The 21,534-nt window shown below is 50.5% G+C and overlaps 2 protein-coding genes and 2 pseudogenes across 2 annotated transcripts; 3 read left to right on the top strand and 1 right to left on the bottom strand.

Moving 5' to 3' along the window:
* Positions 1-5,293: 5,293 nt before the first annotated feature.
* Positions 5,294-6,671, top strand: LOC121134383 (keratin-associated protein 10-2-like). Its single transcript, XM_040732560.1, has 2 exons — positions 5,294-5,940; positions 6,091-6,671. Exons 1-2 carry the CDS (start codon positions 5,826-5,828, stop codon positions 6,669-6,671), a joined length of 696 nt encoding a protein of 231 aa, XP_040588494.1. The 5' UTR covers positions 5,294-5,825.
* Positions 6,672-11,631: 4,960 nt separating this feature from the next.
* LOC121134382 (keratin-associated protein 10-3-like) lies at positions 11,632-12,387 on the top strand. The gene is made up of 2 exons (XM_040732559.1): positions 11,632-11,974; positions 12,056-12,387. Exons 1-2 carry the CDS (start codon positions 11,632-11,634, stop codon positions 12,385-12,387), a joined length of 675 nt encoding a protein of 224 aa, XP_040588493.1.
* Positions 12,388-13,718: 1,331 nt separating this feature from the next.
* Positions 13,719-16,237, bottom strand: LOC106021181 (annotated as a pseudogene).
* Positions 16,238-19,259: 3,022 nt separating this feature from the next.
* LOC110340980 lies at positions 19,260-19,763 on the top strand (annotated as a pseudogene).
* Positions 19,764-21,534: the final 1,771 nt, after the last annotated feature.

Below are 21,534 nucleotides of genomic sequence, written 5' to 3'. Positions count from 1 at the left end.
CCCCAGTCCATGTCTGCCCAGTGGAGAAGCTGCCCCAAGAACTAAGCTTTCAGAGAAACGACAGTGGCTGCCACCTCCAGAATGTCACCTGGCTAAGGTCATCAAGGCTTCCCCTGAGATCTGGGCATCTCTGTGGGGTTTCCTCCAGGGGCAGTCTCACCAGACAACAGTATTTGTTGACAGTCCATCAATAGTGAAACAACAGCCTGACTCCAAACACAGACAAGGAACAGGAAGCCAGGAGCTGCAGCACAGCACAAACAGCCCAGCTGTATAAAGGCAGCCACCACAGCATCTCACACACACACACTCACACACTCACTCACTAAATCACATCTCGCCCTCCTCCGTCAAACCCCGCCATGGCCGCCTCCACCATGTCTGTCTGCTCTGACGCTTGCACCAACTGCTCCTGGCAGGTGGACGACTGCCCAGAGAGTTGCTGTGAGCCCAGCTGCTGCCAGCCCAGCTGTTGTGTCCCCAGCTGCTGTCAACCCAGCTGCTGCCAACCCAGCTGCTACGCCCCATCCCCCTGCATTACTCTTGTCTGTACTCCAGTGAGCTGTGTGTCCAGTCCCTGCTGCCAGTTTTCCTGCACACCATGCTGCCAGCAGTCTAGCTGCCAGCCCTCATGCTGCCAGCCATCCTGCTGTGTGCCTGTGTGCTGCAAGCCTGTCTGCTGCAAGCCCTGCTCCAGCGTGTCCCTGCTCTGCAGCCCTGTGTGCAGACCCGCCTGCTGTGTGCCCACCTCCTCCTGCTGTGCCTCCTCCTGCCAGCCCAGCTGCTGCAAGCCCTGCTCCAGCGTGTCCCTGCTCTGCCGCCCTGCCTGCTCCCGCCAGGCCTGCTGTGGCCTCTCCTCAGCCCAGAAGTCCAGCTGCTGCTAAGCTGTCCTGTGCTTCACAGACCCCCGCTGCAGGTCTGAAACCTCAGAGTCGTGAGCTCAGTGGTCCCGCTCCCCACAGCTAGGCTCAGCCTTGTCCCCATGTCTCCATGCTCAGTTCCCAGTGTCTTCCATATCGCTTTACCCCATGCTTTTTCGTCTTCCCTGATGGTACCTCCTATCCTGTGATGAGTCGATGACCCATGAGTCCTGCAAACATTCTAAGGCCACCCCAGGACTTGCCACCACCCATGAGGACAGGCTTTGTGTGGCATGGTTTGGTGTCTCTGGGACCCTAGCCTTGAGCTGAGTCCAGTGTGGGCCCTCCCCTGACCATCTGGTTCTCTTGTTTCTGTTTGCCTGGCTCTTCTGAAGTCATCATTACCTAGCAGGCTCCAGGGAGACCCTTAGTGGCTCAGACTGGACACCTGCCCTGGTTAGAGGCAGCAGGCTCTGCCTCCTGTTCCCTGTCCTGGGCCCCTCTCCTTAAGCCCTCCTTTGATGTCTTCTACTCTTGTGAAAGGAAATAAATGTTGGGATTCCCGGGTGAGCTTGTGATGTTGGTCTGATTCTTTAAGCTTCTGCATTTATTCACTTTGCAATCTGACTGGTCATTTCCACATCGGTCATCTCTGGGATCCAATTCTGTTTCCAGAAGTTTCTGCTGGTCTCACTCCTGATGGCTTGTTTCCTTGTATGTCTCTTACTCTTGGGCTGAGTCATGGTCTTGTCCCTGACACAGCACTGATGGTAGGCCGTGGATGAAGGTATTGGAAGCACCAGGACCATGATCAACAATGTTAGATTTGGGGCTTTTCCTGAGGACCACCCAGAACCCATGACTTTGGGGTGGGGCTGGCTAGAGAGGTCTTCATGCAAACATGTGAACTCACATACACAGTATACACAAAAGATATTTCCTCTTTATATTGTTCTTTGTCCAGTGATGGTCTTGTTGGTATATGTATTGTATCTATAAATCCTAAAAGCCCCAAGGACTTAGTGTTAGAGAGTTGACTCAGTGGTTGATAGCACTTACTGCTCTTTAGAGGACTCAAATTCCATTCCCAAGACCCATGTCAGGTTCTCACATCTGCCTCTAACTCCAGTTCTAAAGGATCCAATACCCTCTTCCAGTTTCCACAGGCACTCACATGTGCTTCTCAGAAACATCCACAGGAATAGAAATAAACCCTAGTGAGAACAAGGACGCTGTAATGACGTGGCCATGAATGTTTGGCTTTTAAAGAGACTGGAGCAGGCTGCAGGCTAAGCAGCCTCTCGTCTTCTCTCAAGCTGCCTGTCTCCTGATTGCTTCAGGGCTGTTGGCTTCTCCTGTGGATTCAATCACCCTTGGGTGAGGAGAGCAGGTTAAAACCAACCAGAATCAGACAAAACAAAGCACACACAAAAAAGAAGCAAAGAAAAAGCTCAAGAAACACACAAAGGTGAAGATTCATAAATTAGCACATACAGGAATCCCATAAAGGCACAGTTGGAAACACTTATATATAAGCAAAAGGCATGTCAGATTAAAATAAAAGAGGAACACACACACCACACACATGCACAAACATGGGCACAGGTGCGCACACATGCACACACACACACACACACACAGGCATACACACAGGCACACAAAGGAAAAGCATTATGAAACGATGAACCTCCAAAAACACCACTGAGCTTGTTTCGTGTTAACCATCTATTGCTGTTAATGGGGCCTGCCCTTAAGTGTGCTTTGTACACCCAGGGAGACTCTATTGGAGAAAACTACTTTTCCTCAGTGAGTGCTGATCAGCTGGACTTAGGGGTGGGATTTGCGTCCACTTCTCCATCTGCCTTGGACCCATGCAGGCCCTGTGCAGGCCTCCACAGTCTATGTGAGTTCACGGTCCTGTGGATCTAGAAGGCTTTGTTTCCTTAGTGTCCTCCATCTCCAATGGCTCTTAGACTCACCTGCCTCCTCTTCTGCAGAGTTCCCTGAGCCCTGAGGGAAGGATTTGATGGAGATCTCCCACTTAGGGCTGAGTGCTCCGAGGTCTCTGACTCTCTGCGCATGTCCAGGGGTGCATCTCTGTATTCACTCCCATCTAGTTCAGGAAGAAGCCTCTCAGATGACGGCTGAGCAAGACACTCATGTGTTACCATAGTCGACTGTCATTAGGAGTCATTTCATTGCCAAGTTTTCTCCCAAGGGCCATGGCCTATCTGGTCTCAGGCTCTTGCCAGATGGTGGTTGGTTCCTTCACAACTTCTGGCCACTGGTGTATTTTGTGGACAGATCACCGTGGCAGACTGAAGGATTTGTAGCTGGGTTGCTGTTTACCCGCCTCCTCTGGTACCAGGCAGAGTACCTTAGAGTTCCTTGAGCACTGCTCAGTAGGGGTGAAGGATTTAGGTAGGACAAGCTCAAGTTCTCAGTGTTCACTGAGTAGTGTAGGTGCTGTCTTCAGCAACAGAGCCTCACCTTCAGTTTGTCGAGGAACCTTAGCAACAGCTAGGATTGTTTTGGGGTTTCAATGGGACCCCTTGGGCCAACAACGTGGTTCAATGTAACCCATTCCCAGCATTGGAGGGTTGATTTGGAAGCAAGAGATGTCTATTTGGAGCTTTGTCTCCACTGTTATTTGGTGATTGTATTAACATATATGTATATATGAGATATATGTAAAGAATCCTCCACTGTAGTAGGTTTCCAAATGACCCCAAATGGTCCTTAGCTTTAGTTGTCCTTCCGTGTGCTCTCCCATACCTCCCCTTGTGTTCCCTTCCCTCCTTCCTTCTGCCATTCGATCTCCATCTTGTCCATCCATAACTAAATATTCGATTTTCCCTTCTCTGGAAAGGTTCCCTCCAGCTTTTTTCCCTATTCCAAACCAATGTGGTTATATGGATTTTATATGGATTGTGGACTTCTCACTAAAGGCTTTACAGCTAACATCTATCCACATATACGTGAATACATACCATACTTGTCTGTTTGGATCTTGGTTACCTTCCTCAGGATGATTTTTTCCTATCTACATCAGTTTACCAGTGTATTTTGTGGTTTCTTCTTTAAACAGCTGGGTAATATTCCATTGTGTAAATGTACAATTGCTTTATCCTTTTATGCAAGAAGAATATTAAAGCTGTTTCCATTTGTGGCTGTTATGAATGGAGCAGCACTGAACATGGATGAACAATTATCTCTGCGGTAGGATGTAGAGTCCTTTGGGTAGATGCCTAAGAGTGTCACAGCTGGGTCTTGAGGTAGATCAATGCCCACTTCCTAGGGAACTGCCGCACTGACTTCCATAGTGGAGGCACAAGGGTTCACATACCCTGGCAATGAGGAAGTGTCCCCTTTCCCCACATTCTCACCAGGATGAGCCACCATTTGTTATATTGGTCTTAGCTATTCTGATGGGTACAAAGTGACATCCCAAAGCAGTTTTGATTTGCATTTCGCTGATGAGTAAGGATGTTGAACTTTTCTGTGTTTTTCAATCACATGTGTTTATCATCTAGAACTTTGTTTAGATCTATAACCCCTTGCTAATTGTGTTGTTTTCTTTATGTCCATTTTAAATATCATTATATATTCCAGATATTATCCCTCTATCAGATGTGCAGCGGGTAAAAATCTTTTCCCATTTTGTACCCTGCCATACTTATTGACTGTGGGATTCCCTTGGTTTTATCTTATTGCGTTGTCTCTATTTGACCTTAGATTTCTGAAATGGTTTTGTCATCTCTGTAATTCTCACTCATTGCCTCTAGCTTTGAGGAGTCTGGCTTATGCTGCTCATTACTGCTTTCAGAGTTCCTGGGGAAGTTTTCAAAATCTTCCCCTGGGTTGGGCACACAGCTTTCTCTTTTTAACACCTCAGACTGTGGAGCAACCATTGGCTCTGTCTCCTCAGCTGAGCTCCCTGGGTGTGCAGGCTGATGTCTGTCAGTAAACCTGGTGAGTTTCAGCCTTTGAAAGAAAACCTCCGCATCTGACTGCATGGAGGGCCCTAGCTCAGCGACTCATTGCTCCTTGGAGGTTCCAAGACGTGTGACCACCACCCCCAGGCAATATCTGATGATGGAATGAGAGGCTATTTGGAGACTCTGAAGTTCAGAGTATCCCAAGGGTGTTCCCTTCACCCTAAGTAAGGGGGCACACTCGGGGACCATGAACTAACTCACCAGAACTCAGGGTGTCCATAAGGCTTGTAGCAGTGCTTAGCATGAGGAGATGCATGGGAAAGGCTCTAGTAAATTAATTGTCCTCATAGTGTCCCTGAGTAACCCAGGAGAGTGTGCTGAGGGAGGGGGCTGGCTGTGTCTGTGGTTCAGCAGAAGCTCTGAGGACCTGGACACAGAAGAGACTTCCAGAACTCAGAGGAAACAAAGGACTATGAATGTTATGGGCACTGTCGTGGACTCCGGGAAAGCTCAACTTGAAGTGTGACAGAAGGCACTTACCCTCCTTCTCAGGCAACAGGGGACCCCTGAGTTCTCACTGACAGCAGGAGGGAGTTCTTGACAGCAAGTCCTGCAGCACAGGGCAGGAGCGAATGCCACCATCTTCACCGCCCACGCCTGGGCTGTCCCCAGTCCATGTCTGCCCAGTGGAGAAGCCCCAAGAACTAAGCTTTCAGATAAACGACAGTGACTGCCACCTCCAGAATGTCACCTGGCTATGACTATGACTGCTTCCCATGACATCTGGGCATCTCTGTGGGGTTTCCTCCAGGGGCAGTCTCACCAGACAACAGTGTTTGTTGACAGTCCATCAATAGTGAGACAACAGCCTGACTCCAAACACAGACAAGGAACAGGAAGCCAAGAGCTGCAGCACAGCACAAACAGCCCAGCTGTATAAAGGTGACCTCCACAGCATCTCACACACACACTCACTCACACACTCACTCACTAAATCACATCTCGCCCTCCTCCGTCCAACCCCGCCATGGCCGCCTCCACCATGTCTGTCTGCTCTGACGCTTGCACCAACTCCTCCTGGCAGGTGGACGACTGCCCAGAGAGCTGCTGTGAGCCCAGCTGCTGCCAGCCCAGCTGTTGTGTTCCCAGCTGCTGCCAGCCCAGCTGTTGTGTTCCCAGCTGCTGCCAGCCCAGCTGTTGTGTCCCCAGCTGCTGCCAGCCCAGCTGTTGTGTCCCCAGCTGCTGCCAGCCCAGCTGTTGTGTTCCCAGCTACTGCCAACCCAGCTGCTGCTCCCCATCCCCCTGCCTGACCCTCATTTGCACCCCAGTGAGCTGTGTGTCCAGCCCCTGCTGTCAGTCTTCCTGCACACCATGCTGCCAGCAGTCTAGCTGCCAGCCCTCATGCTGTCAATCCTCCTGCTGTGTGCCTGTGTGCTGCAAGCCTGTCTGCTGCACACCCATCTGCTCTGGTTCCTCCTCATGCTGTCAGGAGTCTAGCTGCCAGCCCTCATGCTGCACCTCCTCACCCTGTTCTGTGACCCTGTGCTGCAAGCCTGTCTGCTGCACACCCATCTGCTCCGGGTCCTCCTCATGCTGCCAGCAGTCTAGCTGCCAGCCCTCATGCTGCCAGCCATCCTGCTGTGTGCCTGTGTGCTGCAAGCCTGTCTCCTGCAAGCCCTGCTCCAGCGTGTCCCTGCTCTGCCGCCCTGTGTGCAGACCCGCCTGCTGTGTGCCCACCTCCTCCTGCTGTGCCTCCTCCTGCCAGCCCAGCTGCTGCAAGCCCTGCTCCAGCGTGTCCCTGCTCTGCCGCCCTGCCTGCTCCAGCCAGGCCTGCTGTGGCCTCTCCTCAGCCCAGAAGTCCTGCTGCTGCTAAGCTGTCCTGTGCTTCACAGACCCCCAGGCGCAGGTCTGAGACCCTCAGAGTCGTGAGCTCAGTGGTGCTGCTCCCCACAGCTGTGCTCAGCCTCATCCCTGTGTCTCCATGCCCAGCTCCTAGTATCTTGCATATTGTTTCACCCCATGCTTTTTCATCTACCATTTCAGATGGTTGCTCCTATCCTGTTACAAGTCTATGACCCATGAGTCCTGCAAGCATTCTAAGGCCACCCCAGGACTTGCCACCACCCATGAGGACAGGCCTTCTATGGAATGGTTTGGTGTATCTGGGTCCCTGGCATTGAGCTGATTCCAGTGTGGGCCCTCCCCTGACCATCTGGTGATCTTGTTTCTGTTTGCCTGGCTCTTCTGAAGTCATCATTACCTAGCAGGCTCCAGGGAGACCCTTAGTGGCTCAGACTGGACACCTGCCCTAGTTAGAGGCAGCAGGCTCTGCCTCCTGTTCCCTGTCCTGGGCCCCTCTCCTTAAGCCCTCCTTTGACGTCTTCTACTCTTGTGAAAGGAAATAAATCTTGAGATTCCCGGGTGAGCTTGTGATGTTGGTCTGATTCTTTAAGCTTCTGCATTTATTCACTTTCCAATCTGACTGGTTATTTCCACATCGGTCATCTCTGGGATCCAATTCTGTTTCCAGAAGTTTCTGCTGGTCTCACTCCTGATGGCTTGTTTCCTTGTATGTCTCTTACTCTTGGGCTGAGTCATTGTCTTGTCCCTGACACAGCACTGATGGAGGCCATGGAAGAAGGTATTGGAAGCACCAGGACCATGATCAACAATGTTAGATTTGGGGCTTTTCCTGAGGACCACCCAGAACCCATGACTTTGGGTGGGCTGGCTAGAGAGGTCTTCATGTAAACACATGAACTCACACACAAAGATGTAGACAAAAGATATTTCCTCTGTATATTGTTCTTTGTCCAGTGATGGTCTTGTTGGGATATATATTATATCTATAAATCCTAAAAGCCCCCAAGAACTTAGTGTTAGAGAGTTGACTCAGTGGTTGATAGCACTTACTGCTCTTTAGAGGACTCAAATTCCATTCCCAGGACCCATGTCAGGTTCTCACATCTGCCTCTAACTTCAGTTCTAAAGGATCCAATGCTCTCTTCCTGTTTCCACAGACACTCACATGTGCTTCTCAGAAACATCCACAGGAATAGAAATAAACCCTAGTGAGAGCAAGGATGCTGTAATGACCTGCCCATGAATGTTTGGCTTTTAAAAAGATTGGAGCAGGCTGCAGGCTAGGCCGCCTCTTGTCTTCTCTCATGCTGCCTGTCTCCTGATTGCTTCAGGGCTGTTGGCTTCTCCTGTGGATTCAATCACCCTTGGGTGAGGAGAGCAGGTTAAAACTAACCAGAATCAGACAAAACAAAGCACAAAAAAAGAGCCAAAGAAAAAGCTCAAGAAACACACATAGATGCAGATTCATAAATTGGCACGCACAGAAATCCCATTAAAGCACAGTTGGAAACACTAAAAGGCATGTAAGATTAAAATAAAAGAGGAACACACATGCACACACACGCACGCACACATGCACAAACAAAGGCGGGCATGGATGCGCACACACGCACACACATGCACAAACAAACATGCGTGTTGGCACACACACACAGGCATACACTCAGGCACTCAAAGGAAAATGGCCATACAAAGCATTATGAAACCATAAACCTCCAAAACCACCACAGAGCTTGTTTCGTGTTAACCATCTATTGCTGTTAATGGGGCCTGCCCTTAAGTGTGCTTTGTACACCCAGGGAGACTCTGTTGGAGAAAACTAATTTTCCTCAGTGAGTGCTGATCAGCTGGACTTAGGGGTGGGATTTGTGTCACTTTTCCATCTGCCTTGGACCCATGCAGGCCCTGTGCAGGCCTCCACAGTCTATGTGAGTTCACGGTCCTGGGGGTCTAGAAGGCTTTGTTTCCTTAGTGTCCTCCATCTCCAGTGGCTCTTAGACTCATCTGCCTCCTCTTCTGCAGAGTTCCCTGAGCCCTGAGGGAGGGATTTGATGGAGATCTCCCACTTAGGGCCGAGTGCTCCGAGGTCTCTGACTCCCTGCGCATGTCCAGGGGTGCATCTCTGTATTCGCTCCCATCTAGTTCAGGAAGAAGCCTCTCAGATGACGGCTGAGCAAGACACTCATGTGTTCCATAGTCGACTGTCATTAGGAGTCATTTCATTGCCAAGTTTTCCCCCAAGGGCCATGGCCTATCTGGTCTCAGGCTCTTGCCAGATAGTGGTTGGTTCCTCCACAACTTCTGGCCACTAGTATATTTTGTGGACAGATTACAGTTGTAGACTGAAGGGTTTGTAGCTGGGTTCCTGTTTACCTTCCTCCTGTGGTACCAGGCAGAGTACCTTAGATTTCCTTGAGCACTGCTAATAGGGTTAAGGATTTAGGTAGGACAAGCTCAAGTTCTCCGTGTTTAGTGAATTGTGTAGGTGCAACAGAACCTCACCTTCAGTTTGTGTTGGGGAACCTTGGCAATAGCTTGGATGGTTTTGTGGCATCCATGGGACCCCTTGGGCCAACAACTTGGTTCAATGTAACCCATTCCCAGCACTGGAGGGTTAATTAGGAGGCAAGAGATGTATATTTGGAACTTTGTCTCCACTGTTATTTGGTGACTGTATTAACATATATGTATATATGAGATATATGTAAAGAATCCTCCACTGTAGTAGGTTTCCAAATGACCCCAAATGGTCCTTAGCTTTAGTTGTCCTCCCATGTGCTCTCCCTTACCTCCCCTAGTGTTCCCTTCCCTCCTTAGTTCTGCCATTTGATCTCCATCTTGTCCATCCATAACTAAATATTCGATTTTTTCTTCTCTGGGAAATCCTTCCCTCCAGTGTTTTTCCCTATTCTTAACATCTGCAGTACATGGATTGTAGACTGCTCACGGAAGACTTAACAGCTAACATCTATACACATATAAGTGAATACATACCATACTTGTCTGTTTGGATCTGGGTTACCTTCCTCAGGATGATTTTTTTCCTATCTATATCAGTTTACCAGTGGATTTTATGGTTTCGTCTTTAAGCAGCTGGGTAATATTCCATTGTGTAAATGTACATTATTTATCCATTCATTCATTGAGTGATATCTAAGCTGTTTCCATTTGTGGCTGTTATGAACGGAGCAGCACTGCACATGGATGAACAAGTGTCTCTGTTAGCATGTAGAGTCCTTTGGGTAGATGTCCAAGAGTGTCACAGCTGGGTCTTGAGGTAGATCAATTCCCACTTCCTGGGGAACCGTCACACTCACTTCCACAGTGGAGGCACAAGGTTTCACATACCCTGGCAATGAGGAAGTGTCCCCTTCCCCCACATTCTCACCAGGATGAGGCACCAGTTGTTTTATTGGTCTTAGCTATTCTGATGGGTACAAAGTGACATCCCAAAGCAGTTTTGATTTGCATTTCTCTGATGACTAAGGATGTTGAACTTTTCTGTGTTTTTCAATCACATGTGTTTATCATCTAGAACTGTTTAGATCTAGAACCCATTATCAATTGTGTTGTTTTCTTTATGTCCATTTTAAATATCATTATCTATTTCAGATATTATCCCTCTATCAGATGTGCAGCGGGTAAAAATCTTTTCCCATTCTGTACCTTGCCATTCTTATTGACTGTGGGATTCCCTTAGTTTCATTTATTTATCTGTATTTGACCTTAGATTTCTGAAATGGTTTTGTCATCTCTGTAATTCTCACTCATTGCCTCTAGCTTTGAGGAGTCTGGCTTATGCTGCTCATTACTGTTTTCAGAGTTCCTGGGGAAGTTTTCAAAATCTTCCCCTGGGTTGGGCACACAGCTTTCTCATTGTAACACCTCGGACTGTGGAGCAACCATTGGCTCTGTCTCCTCAGCTGAGCTCCCTGGGTGTGCAGACTGATGTCTGTCAGTAAATCTGGTGAGTTTCAGCCTTTGAAAGAAAACCTCCGCATCTGACTGCATGGAGGGCCCTAGCTCAGCGACTCATTGCTCTTTGGAGAAGCAAAGTTCCAAGACATGTGCCCACCACCCCAGGCAGTATCTGATGATGGAATAAGAGGCTATTTGGAAACTCTGAAGTTCAGAGTATCCCAAGGCTGTTCCCTTCACCCTAGGAAAGGGGCAGAGTCAGGGACCATGAACTAACTCGCCTGAACTCAGCGTGTCCATGAGGCTTATAGCAGTGCTTAGCATGAGTAGATGCATGGGAAATGCTCTAGTAAATTAATTGTCCTCACAGTATCCCTGAGTACCCCAGGAGAGTGTGCTGAAGGAGAGAGCTTGCCATGTCCATGGTTCAGCAGAAGCTCTGAGGACCGGGGCACAGGAGAAGCTTCCAGAACTCAGATGAAACAAAGGGCTATGAATGTTATGGGCACTGTCGTGGGCTCCGGAGAATTTCAAAATGAAGTGTGACAGAAGGCACTCACCCTCCTGCTCAGGCAACAGGGGACCCCTGAGTTCTCACCGACAGCAGGAGGGAGTTCTTAACAGCAAATCCTACAGCACAGGGCACGAGCTAATGCCACCATCTTCACAGCCCACGCCTGGGCTGTCCCCAGTCCATGTCTGCCCAGTGGAGAAGCTGCCCCAAGAACTAAGCTTTCAGATAAACGACAGTGACTGCCACCTCCAGAATGTCATCTGGCTATGACTATGACTGCTTCCCATGACATCTGGGCATCTCTGTGGGGTTTCCTCCAGGGGCAGTCTCACCAGACAACAGTGTTTGTTGACAGTCCATCAATAGTGAGACAACAGCCTGACTCCAAACACAGACAAGGAACAGGAAGCCAGGAGCTGCAGCACAGCACAAACAGCCCAGCTGTATAAAGGTGACCTCCACAGCATCTCACACACACACACTCACTCACACACTCACTCACTAAATCACATCTCGCCCTCCTCCGTCCAACCCCGCCATGGCCGCCTCCACCATGTCTGTCTGCTCTGACGCTTGCACCAACTCCTCCTGGCAGGTGGACGACTGCCCAGAGAGCTGCTGTGAGCCCAGCTGCTGCCAACCCAGCTGTTGTGCCCCCAGCTGCTGCCAACCCAGCTGTTGTATCCCCAGCTGCTGCCAACCCAGCTGCTGCTCCCCATCCCCCTGCCTGACCCTCATTTGCACCCCAGTGAGCTGTGTGTCCAGCCCCTGCTGCCAATCTTCCTGTACACCATGCTGCCAGCAGTCTAGCTGCCAGCCCTCATGCTGTCAATCCTCCTGCTGTGTGCCTGTCTGCTGCAAGCCTGTCTGCTGCACACCCATCTGCTCCGGGTCCTCCTCATGCTGCCAGCAGTCTAGCTGCCTGCCCTCATGCTGCACCTCCTCACCCTGTTCTGTGACTCTTTGCTGCAAGCCTGTCTGCTGCACACCCATCTGCTCCGGGTCCTCCTCATGCTGCCAGCAGTCTAGCTGCCAGCCCTCATGCTGCCAGCCATCCTGCTGTGTGCCTGTGTGCTGCAAGCCTGTCTGCTGCAAGCCCTGCTCCAGCGTGTCCCTGCTCTGCCGCCCTGTGTGCAGACCTGCCTGCTGTGTGCCCACCTCCTCCTGCTGTGCCTCCTCCTGCCAGCCCAGCTGCTGCAAGCCCTGCTCCAGCGTGTCCCTGCTCTGCCGCCCTGCCTGCTCCCGCCAGGCCTGCTGTGGCCTCTCCTCAGGCCAGAAGTCCAGCTGCTGCTAACCTGTCCTGTGCTTCACAGACCCCCAGGCGCAGGTCTGAGACCTTCAGAGTCATGAGCTCAGTGGTGCTGCTCCCCACAGCTGTGCTCAGCCTCATCCCTGTGTCTCCATGTCCAGCTCCCAGTGTCTTCCATATTGTTTCACCCCATGCTTTTTCATCTACCCAGATGGTTGCTCCTATCCTGTGATGAGTCTATGACCCATGAGTCGTGCAAGCCTTCTAAGGCCACCCTAGGACTTGCGACCACCCTTGGGGACAGGCTGTATGTGGCATGGTTCGTGTCTCTGGGACCCTAGCCTTGAGCTGCGTCCAGTGTGGGCACTCCCCTGACCATCTGGTTCTCTTGTTTCTGTTTGCCTGGCTCTTCTGAAGTCATCATTACCTAGCAGACTCCAGGGAGACCCTTAGTGGCTCAGACTGGACACCTGCCCTGGTTAGAGGCAGCAGGCTCTGCCTCCTGTTCCCTGTCCTGGGCCCCTCCTTACCACCCTCTTTTGATATCTTCTACTCTTGTGAAAGGAAATAAATCTTGAGATTCCAGATGACATTGTGATGTTGGTCTCCTCCTTTAAGCTTCTGCATTTACTCACTTTCCAATCCAACTGGTCATTTCCACGTTGGTCATCTCTGGGATCCAGTTCTTTTTCTAGAAGTTTCTGCTGATTCTCACTCCTGGTGGCTTGTTTCCTTGTATGTCTTGTCTTCTTGGGCTGAGTCATGCATGGTCTTTTCCCTGACAGAGCACTGATGGAGGCCTTGAGTGAACGTATTGGAAGCACCAGCACCATGATCAACTATGCTGGATTTGGGGCTTGTACTGGAGACCACACTACACACATGATTTTACCTTGGTTAGATAGACCTTCAGTGAGCTGATTCACTGTGGAGGCCTGGTGACTTGACTGTGATTCCCAGATTCCTCAGGGTAGCAAGGGAGAACTGACTTGGACAAGTTGTCTTCTGATGTCCACAGGTATATACACACACACTCACACACACACATTCACACACTCACACACATGCATGCACACACACTCATACACACACTCACACACATTCACACACATACACACTCATACACACACATACACACTCATACACATACACACATACTGGTGCAGTCATACATACGTACAACACACATTTACACACAACACTCTACACATGCACACATACACAAAATACAAGATACAACACACATACAATTCACCCCACACACACACTCACATTTACCTAAATAAATCAAATCTTTCCATCACGCTATTTTATCTACTATGTTGCCTGGAAAGGCTTGTAGAAAGGCTTCCCCAGCATGTCTGCCTGAGACCGTTCTACCCACTGCTCTGTGTTGCTGCTAGCCCCTTACCTTCCCCCTCAACAATGGTCAGTCGGATTCCTATTCCTCGGGGAAGAAACACCCACGGCTTGTTGCCCTTGCCAATAACAAAAATGTTAGTGCCAAAGCTGCTGCCAGTAGCACCTTTTCACACGAACCACCTCCAAAGAGTCAGGCTGTCTCTGTCTACTGGTGATCACACCAATTTTTCTTGGTTAGCACCTCCAGTCACCATACACAGGTTACCAGTGTGAAATTTGATGTAGTTGGTTTTTCTTCCCTGTCTCCAAATCAATCGGAGTGATGTCGTTCACCTTGAGGAGGAGATCAGGGTAGTGAATAGTACAATCATGGTTCACTCCATGTGGGATTGCTTCTGTGCCTACAAAAAACCTTTCTCACCCTGCGCACCTGTGCTTGGCCTCCTCAGGTATAATACGGCCAACAGCAAAGTGACCCTTGGTGTCATAGATCAGACGGAAAGTCTCTCCAGTCTTGTCATGAGGATGTCACCCATAAACCCAGCAACAAAGGCTATGTTAGTCCTGACTTTGCCCTCAATCTTAATGATTAGTGGCAGGCAAATCTTTTTTACTTCATTTCCAGTCAGGGCATACTTAAGTCTGTGTCTTAGGAAAATGATCAGAGAAAGACATTCTCTCAACCTGTGAGGCATGAGGAGCAAACACGCCAGTCAGTGTATCCAGCATCCGATGTTTTGGGAGCCACTATACTCTTCAGATGCTTCTTGGCACCATGAGTTCTCGCTGTGCTGGGAATGGAGACTCACCTTTTTCTAGTGAATGAAGAAATTAGGGTTGGAGGCAGCAAACCATTTTTTAAGACCAGTTTGTCAGCAGGATGGGAATGGGTGGTTTAACAGGCGATGGCTCTTTTCTTTTTTTGTTCATTTTTTGTATTAGTTTTTTTTACATTCCAATCCCAGTTCCCCCTCCCTCCTTTCCTCCCAAACCCTCCACTCCCCCCTCCTCCCATCTGCTCCACAGAGAGGGTAAGGCCTTCCCTAGGGAGTCTACTAAGTCTGCCCCATCATATCGTTGAGGCAGGACTAAGGCTCCTCTCCACCCCCACACCCCTGTGTCTAGGCTGAGCAAGGTATCTCTCCATATTGAATGGGCTCCAATAAGTCAGTTTGTGCATTAGTGTTAGATCTTAGACCCACTGCCAGTGGCCTCATATATTGTCCCAGCCTCACCGTTGTCACCTATATTACGGGAATCTAGTCTGGTCTCATGCAGGTTCCCCATGTGTCAGACCTGAGTCAGTGATCTCTCACTATCTCGGGTCAGCTGATTCTTGGGTTTCCCCATCATGGTCTTGACTCCTTTGTTCATATTTTTGCTCCTCCCTGACTTCAATTGTGCTCCAGGAGCTTGGCCCATTGGTTAGTTGTGGATTTCTGCATCTGCTTCGGAGGGCTCTTTTCCAAAGCTTGGTGCTCTAACAGCTACTGACCCCACTTGCCACTGTGGTGCATCCTGCTGGTCCCGACCTGAAGGGACAGCCTCTAGAAGTCTTTCAATGAGCATGGACCTGGTCAGTTTCTTTCTAAGTTCCAAGGCTTGCATGGAGGCAAGAGGGACAGGCATCAGGTGCCATCTGGGTCATTTCTCTGCCCAGTGCTGGGTCTGTTCTGAGGAGTGGATCTGCCAGCCTGAGAGCGGCTGACCATACCTTCAGCTTCAGACTAAGCCTTTGTTCACCACATGGGGCTGGGGCAGGCAGTTCTCTGGTCCTTGACACCATGGCTCACTCCCTCTGTAAGTCTCCCACTAATGGTGGCCAGCCTGACCTCGGAATATGGCCACTCCCTCCTTGGAAGGTTCTGGAAACCAAGCTTGTTTGCCTATCACAGGGAGCCGTAATCAGGCAAGGATGCCCTTCGGCCATTAGAGTCAGAACATCTGTGTGGACTTCTGGACCCACAGTTCCAGGTGGGCTAAGCAGTAGCAGTCAGGGAGGCCCTGTGCTTACGTAGCAGCATCCCAGAAGCCGTCACCTGCTCTGACGGTGTGAGTCTGTGTGGGACCTGGTCACTTTGCTACGGGCTTTGCTCCGAGCGTGAGTTCTTACTTATTTCTTAGTTGTTGACATTGAGGATGAGTTTGCGGAGTTCCTGAGTGAACCAGGCTGGCTTGGCTCTCCTGCTGTCTTTGACACTCTGCCCTTGTTCATCTGGGCACCTGGCATGCTCTAACAGTGCTATGCAACAGATACAGTCCACACGGGCTACCCCCACTGTGCCAGGTTGAAATTGGAAACACAAACAGAATTGATTTAATTGCTAGGCTTTCCATTAGGGATGTTTGGGTGTGTCTCAAGGGCGTCCCCAGAGTCTGTCTTGGGAGCCTTGTCCTCCGAGGGTGGTATGGAGAGGTAGGGTATGGTGAAGGTCAGAACCAACTCCTTTTTACCTGAGGGGTTCCCTTCCCCCATGTGACTTCCTTCCAGGCTGCCATTCACCGTGGTATGACGCACTTGGTGGGTAACCATGACGCAGACCTGGGCCTGTGCTGCTGGGCTTCCAACCTCCAGAGCCATGAACTATATGTAAATCTATCATTAGCACCTGGCTTGGGGTATTTCATTACAGGAACAGAAAATGTGCTGACACACTATACCTAAGATGCAATCATATTGAACCAGCCATGTTTCAAATGTTCCATGTGATTGGTTACTGTGGCGTTAGCAGGGTTAGATCCCACCGTTGCCAACAGCCAGGACAATTAACATCACACTGTGTAGATGACTTGGACTTCACACTTAAACCCAGTATCACTGCTAATTGGTATACTAGGTGGGTCATCTTCTCTGTCACTGTGTCCCACCCGCCCCACATGGGAACCTGCACACTACTGAGATTTCGTTCTGGCTTTGCCCCTGCTTCTTTAGTCTAGGCCTCAAAATGAATGGTTGCCACTTAGGGCCTTAGATCACAAACATGGATTCTTCCCAGTGCCGGGGGCTGGAAGTCAGCTCAGGGTGTGTTCTGGGTTCCGGTTAGAGCACCACAGACCACATTCCAACACATGGAAAGGGGGTACAGCGTGACTGGAGTTACCATTATGAGGGTTCCACCTTGCTCACACACACACACACACACACACACACACACGCACACGCACACACACACACACACACACACACACTAGGATTAGGGAGAGGGACACTGACAACTTGGTCTCAGCCCAGAGCTCGTGACTGCTGAACACAGGGCTCTTCTGCTGCTAGTTGAAAACCTCCCCAACACCCGTCCAAAGTAGACACTCAGTCCAGATTTTACAATCACGTTTTCTTATAGGAACATATTATACATTGATTGTATCCCTTAACCCTCTCTCACCTCATTTTCTCCCTCTTCTCCTGCCTGCCAATCCCCTTTGTTCTCCTGGAAGAGTGGTTCTCAACCTTCCTAATGCTGCGACCCTTTAATACAGTTCCTCATGTTGTGCTGACCCCCAACCATAGAATTATTTGTGTTGCTACTTTGTAACTATTTCGCTACTGTGTCAGATCATAATGTAAATATCTGTGTTTTCCAATGGTGTTAGGAAACTCCTATGAAAGGGTGGTTGGACCCCAAAGAGGTCACGACTCACAGGTTGAGAACCAAGACCTCTTACACAAGAAAGCATTAATTCAGGAGCTCACGGATCCAGACGGTTAAGTCCGTGACCGTCATGGAGGGCAGCAGGCAGCAGGCAGGCAGGCATGGCATTGGAGCAGCAGCTGAGAGTGTGTATCATGACCCAGAAGCCTGAGACAGAGGCAGCTAACTGGGAATGTGGGCTTTTGAAATCCCAGAGGCCACCCGGCTAACTAGCACACCTCCTTCATCAAGGCTACACCTCCTCATCCTTCCCAAACAGTCTACCGTCTGGGGCCAGACATTCAAGCACACAAGTCTATGGGGGCTGTCCTCATTCAAGCCACCTCGTCTTTTGGCGGCTATTTTTGTCCTGGCTCTGCTTCCGGGCCCCCCCTTGTGACTGAATTGGCATGCTTGGTCTCAGACTTCCATTCTGTTTATTATCTTTTTCCTTCTGTGTCTGGAGGAACCGGCTGTGTTTGTCCTTAAAGCCATTGTGTGGAAGCTTTATTGTGCTAACCTGCTCTTCCTTGCCTCCAAGGGGGACGTTAAACCCAGCCACTTGGAGTTACATTTCTTTGCATTTACTTCATGGCTTGTCTTACTGGGCCGCCAGGGAAAGACGGCTTACCCTTTTTGTGCCGGATTCTCCTTACCTGTCTAGATACAAGTTAATCTAGGTGATATGACAGGGGTTAGATGTTGTATTAGTTACTTTTCTCCTAGTGGTAACAACTTGAGGATTTATTCTGGCTTCTCATTAGAGAGCACTTCAGTCCATCATGGTGGATAAAACACTGTTGTACTCACGACATCAGTTACAGTATTCTAGGACTTCTCTAGGTCTCCATTGTTACTTAGGCGTCACCCTTGCAGCTTCCTGCATAGTCCATACAAACTCACGGAGGGACTCTGGCCTCCCACACAGTGCCTGGACTCAGAGGCTTACTGGGACATGCTCCATGACGTTGCAACTCTTGTTCTCTGCATGAACAAAATCACATCACTGCACGGACAGTGCACGGACAGCAGGTTGTGTTCTCAGTTCAAGACCTAGCCTGGCCCTCTTTCCCCGCAGCCAAAGCAGCCTCTTGTACCTGTAGCAGGGGATCTAGACCGTCTTGTTGGAGCACTGCGTGAGGTCTGAACATTGTCTGTCTGCACCCGACAAGAGATGGCAAGAGGGCACCGGGATGTGGAGGAGGTGTGCTGAGATGGGCGTCTGCCATCAGGGCCAGCTCTCCCCCGCTCACCTCCCTAGCCCAGGCCATCCAGGATAGGTGAATTCCAAGTGACCTTAGTCCATGCCCGCCTCCTGCAGCCTATATGTTCACCCGAGCCTCAGGTTTAGATCCAGGACAAGTGACCCTGGGCTGGAGGAGGACATTAGCTTCTGGCTGGATCAGACTTAGTGTGATCTCCAAATGCCTAGGAGCCCAGGCTTGGCTTCAGTGACCATCAGTCTTCATATCCAAGAGGCCCCTGGCTGCCGGCCTACCACTGACCCATCCTTGGAGCATGGGAACATCATTGCATGTTCTCACTGCCTGCTCCAAAGCAGGACTCCTGCCTCCTGTAGCTCCTCCACAGGCCAGTCAGGTCTCCCCCCTGAGGTCAGAGGCTGGGGACACAGAATATATCCCCAGGGCCAAGAGTCATCTCCCAAATCCTAACAGGTGGCCACCAGATAGAGAGTACAGGTAGCCCAGCTACAGGCCTCAGCAGAGTGACCAGCACAACAGTTTATGACTGAGCCCTGGAAACTCTCCAGACTGAACAACAAGGAAAGGGAAGGGCACAGAGCCTCCTGCAGCAAAACACACCTGGGGGATAAAAGCCCAGAGCCCAGAGCACCTCACACACACACACTCAACACTCACAGTCACTCAACACACTCATACATTCCCAACTCCAGCCAACCCCGCCATGGCCGCCTCCACCATGTCTGTCTGTTCTGACGCTTGCACCAACTCCTCCTGGCAGGTGGACGACTGCCCAGAGAGCTGCTGTGAGCCAAGCTGCTGCCAGCCAAGCTGCTGTGCCCCCAGCTGCTGCCAGCCCAGCTGCTGTGCCCCAGCCCCCTGCCTGACCCTCATCTGCACCCCAGTGAGCTGTGTGTCCAGCCCCTGCTGCCAATCTTCCTGCACACCCTCATGCTGCCAGCAGTCTAGCTGCCAGCCCTCATGCTGTCAGTCCTCCTGCTGTGTGCCTGTCTGCTGCAAGCCGGTCTGCTGTGTCTCCATCTGCTCTAGCTGCCAGCCAGCTTGCTGCACCTGCTCCCCCTGCCAGCCATCCTGCCGTGTGCCAGTCTGTTGCAAGCCTGTCTGTTGCGAGCCAGTCTGCTGCCGGGCCTCCTCCTCATGCTGCTGACTGTCCAGCTGCGAGCCTGATTCCCATCTGTTTTCCCTGACCTGTGGTCCTGTTGGGTGACCTGGGCCCACCTGCTCTTACCCTTCCTTCACCAGCCCGGCCAGGTGTGGAGCCTGAGCGGCCCCCCAGCTACTCTCTTGCCTCAGCTCCCAGAAATGCTGCCTGTTCCATCCACTCCCGTTCTGGCTGGTTTGATCCTGCTATCGGCTGTGTTACTCTTGGCCTCTGAGCACCAATAAAACCTCTTCTGTCCCATTCCATCTCTGCAGTTACTGTCATACAGAAAACTGGATCCTGGGTCTGCACCTGGCTCTGGGCTCTGTACCTGGCTCTGGGCTCTGCACTTAGCTCTGGGGCCTGTGTCTGGTCCCTATGCTGTGCCTGGTCCCTGGGCTGCACCTAACCCTGTGCTATGCGCCTGGCTCTGGGCTTTGCATCTGGACCCTGGGCCTGGATCTGGGTCTGGGCTCTGCACCTGACTCTGGGCTCTGCACCTGGCTCCCGGGCCTGCATCTGGCTCCTAGATCTGTGCCTGCCCTTGGGCTATGCACCTGGTTCTGGACCTGTGCCCTCCACTGTCTCGATCAGCAACTGTAGGGTATGGGGATCATCAGATATGATCTGGAGCTCCTGTCCCCTCATTCTGTGCTCTGCTGCTGGCTCCTTCCAGATCTTGTGGGCAGCAGAAACTCTGCGTACTGGTCCCCGCTCTGAGCAGCACTTAGGCTCTGCCTGCCGCCCATGCCCATCATTGTGTGTGTGGTGAAGATCACGGAACTCTGGGCTCTGGCCCAGCACACAGAGGGTCCACTGTGGGGAACAGTGGGCATCCTGTCTTCCTGCCCATCCACGTGCTTGGAGAGGCTGAGCAGGCACCAGCATGCCTTGGGCTGCCCACCTGCAGATAGAGGATAACACATGGTGTACAATGGGGGTGGGGGTGGCCGTAAGCCCAGAATGGTGAGAGAATGAGCCCACAGGAGACAGGAAGACATGATGTCCAAAGGTGGGCAAATGCGGCCTCACCGCTGCTAAGGGACTTTGAGAATTGTCTGCTATAAGTATGAGGGCAGAGCAAAGGGAACGAACCAGTCAGGGAGGTGAAGGCAGTGTTTCTACAGGGATTCCTGAGTCCACTTAGCAGCAGGGACAATGGAGGCCACTTAATCGTGGACACATGACCTTGGTGTCATATGACAAGGAAGACAGCCTGCCATGCTGGCCTTTGCTGAGGTGCCAGGTTCCTCCATGTTCTGCTGCCTGGGGACCAGCCTTCAGCAGTGCAGGGCTTGGAGGGAATCCATGGAGTTGGTGTACTAAGACTTTTTACCCAGGTGGGGGGGGGGGAAAGACACTCACTCTCTTGATGGCTTCCTTCAGACCTTTTCTTTATTCTTCTTTTGTATTCTGATTCTGTATTTGGTCTCTTTACTTTTCTTCTACAGCTTACATATCCCAACAAAATCTTTCAGGCAATATAGAAACTGCAGTGTGGTTACATCTATTTTTCAAGTGAATGATTAAAATGAATGCAGGTAAAATTGTGGTTCTCATCTCCCTTACATGAGTAAAGCAAAGTCATCCCAAAGAACCCACACACACATATTTACATATAAGTAATTTGTTATAGATTAACAGAGTGTGGGCAAGCGGGGTATTTTTTACAGTCGTTTCTTTTGCTGGAAGGCTATATATTGTAGTTACAAAGAAATAATCCATCACTTTATTACTTTTCTTGAAAGGTAACCTTGTAAGGACTCTTAAAGGAATCACAAACCTTTTATGCATGAAAAACAATCAGTTAGTTCTACTTTAAATCTTTGGATGCATA

This window comes from Mesocricetus auratus, unplaced genomic scaffold (genome assembly GCF_017639785.1).
Source record: "Mesocricetus auratus isolate SY011 unplaced genomic scaffold, BCM_Maur_2.0 Super-Scaffold_100027, whole genome shotgun sequence".
Taxonomy (NCBI): Eukaryota; Metazoa; Chordata; class Mammalia; order Rodentia; family Cricetidae; genus Mesocricetus; species Mesocricetus auratus.
The sequence above is the reverse complement of the archived record's forward strand: the minus strand, read 5'-3'. Positions and strand labels throughout refer to the sequence as shown.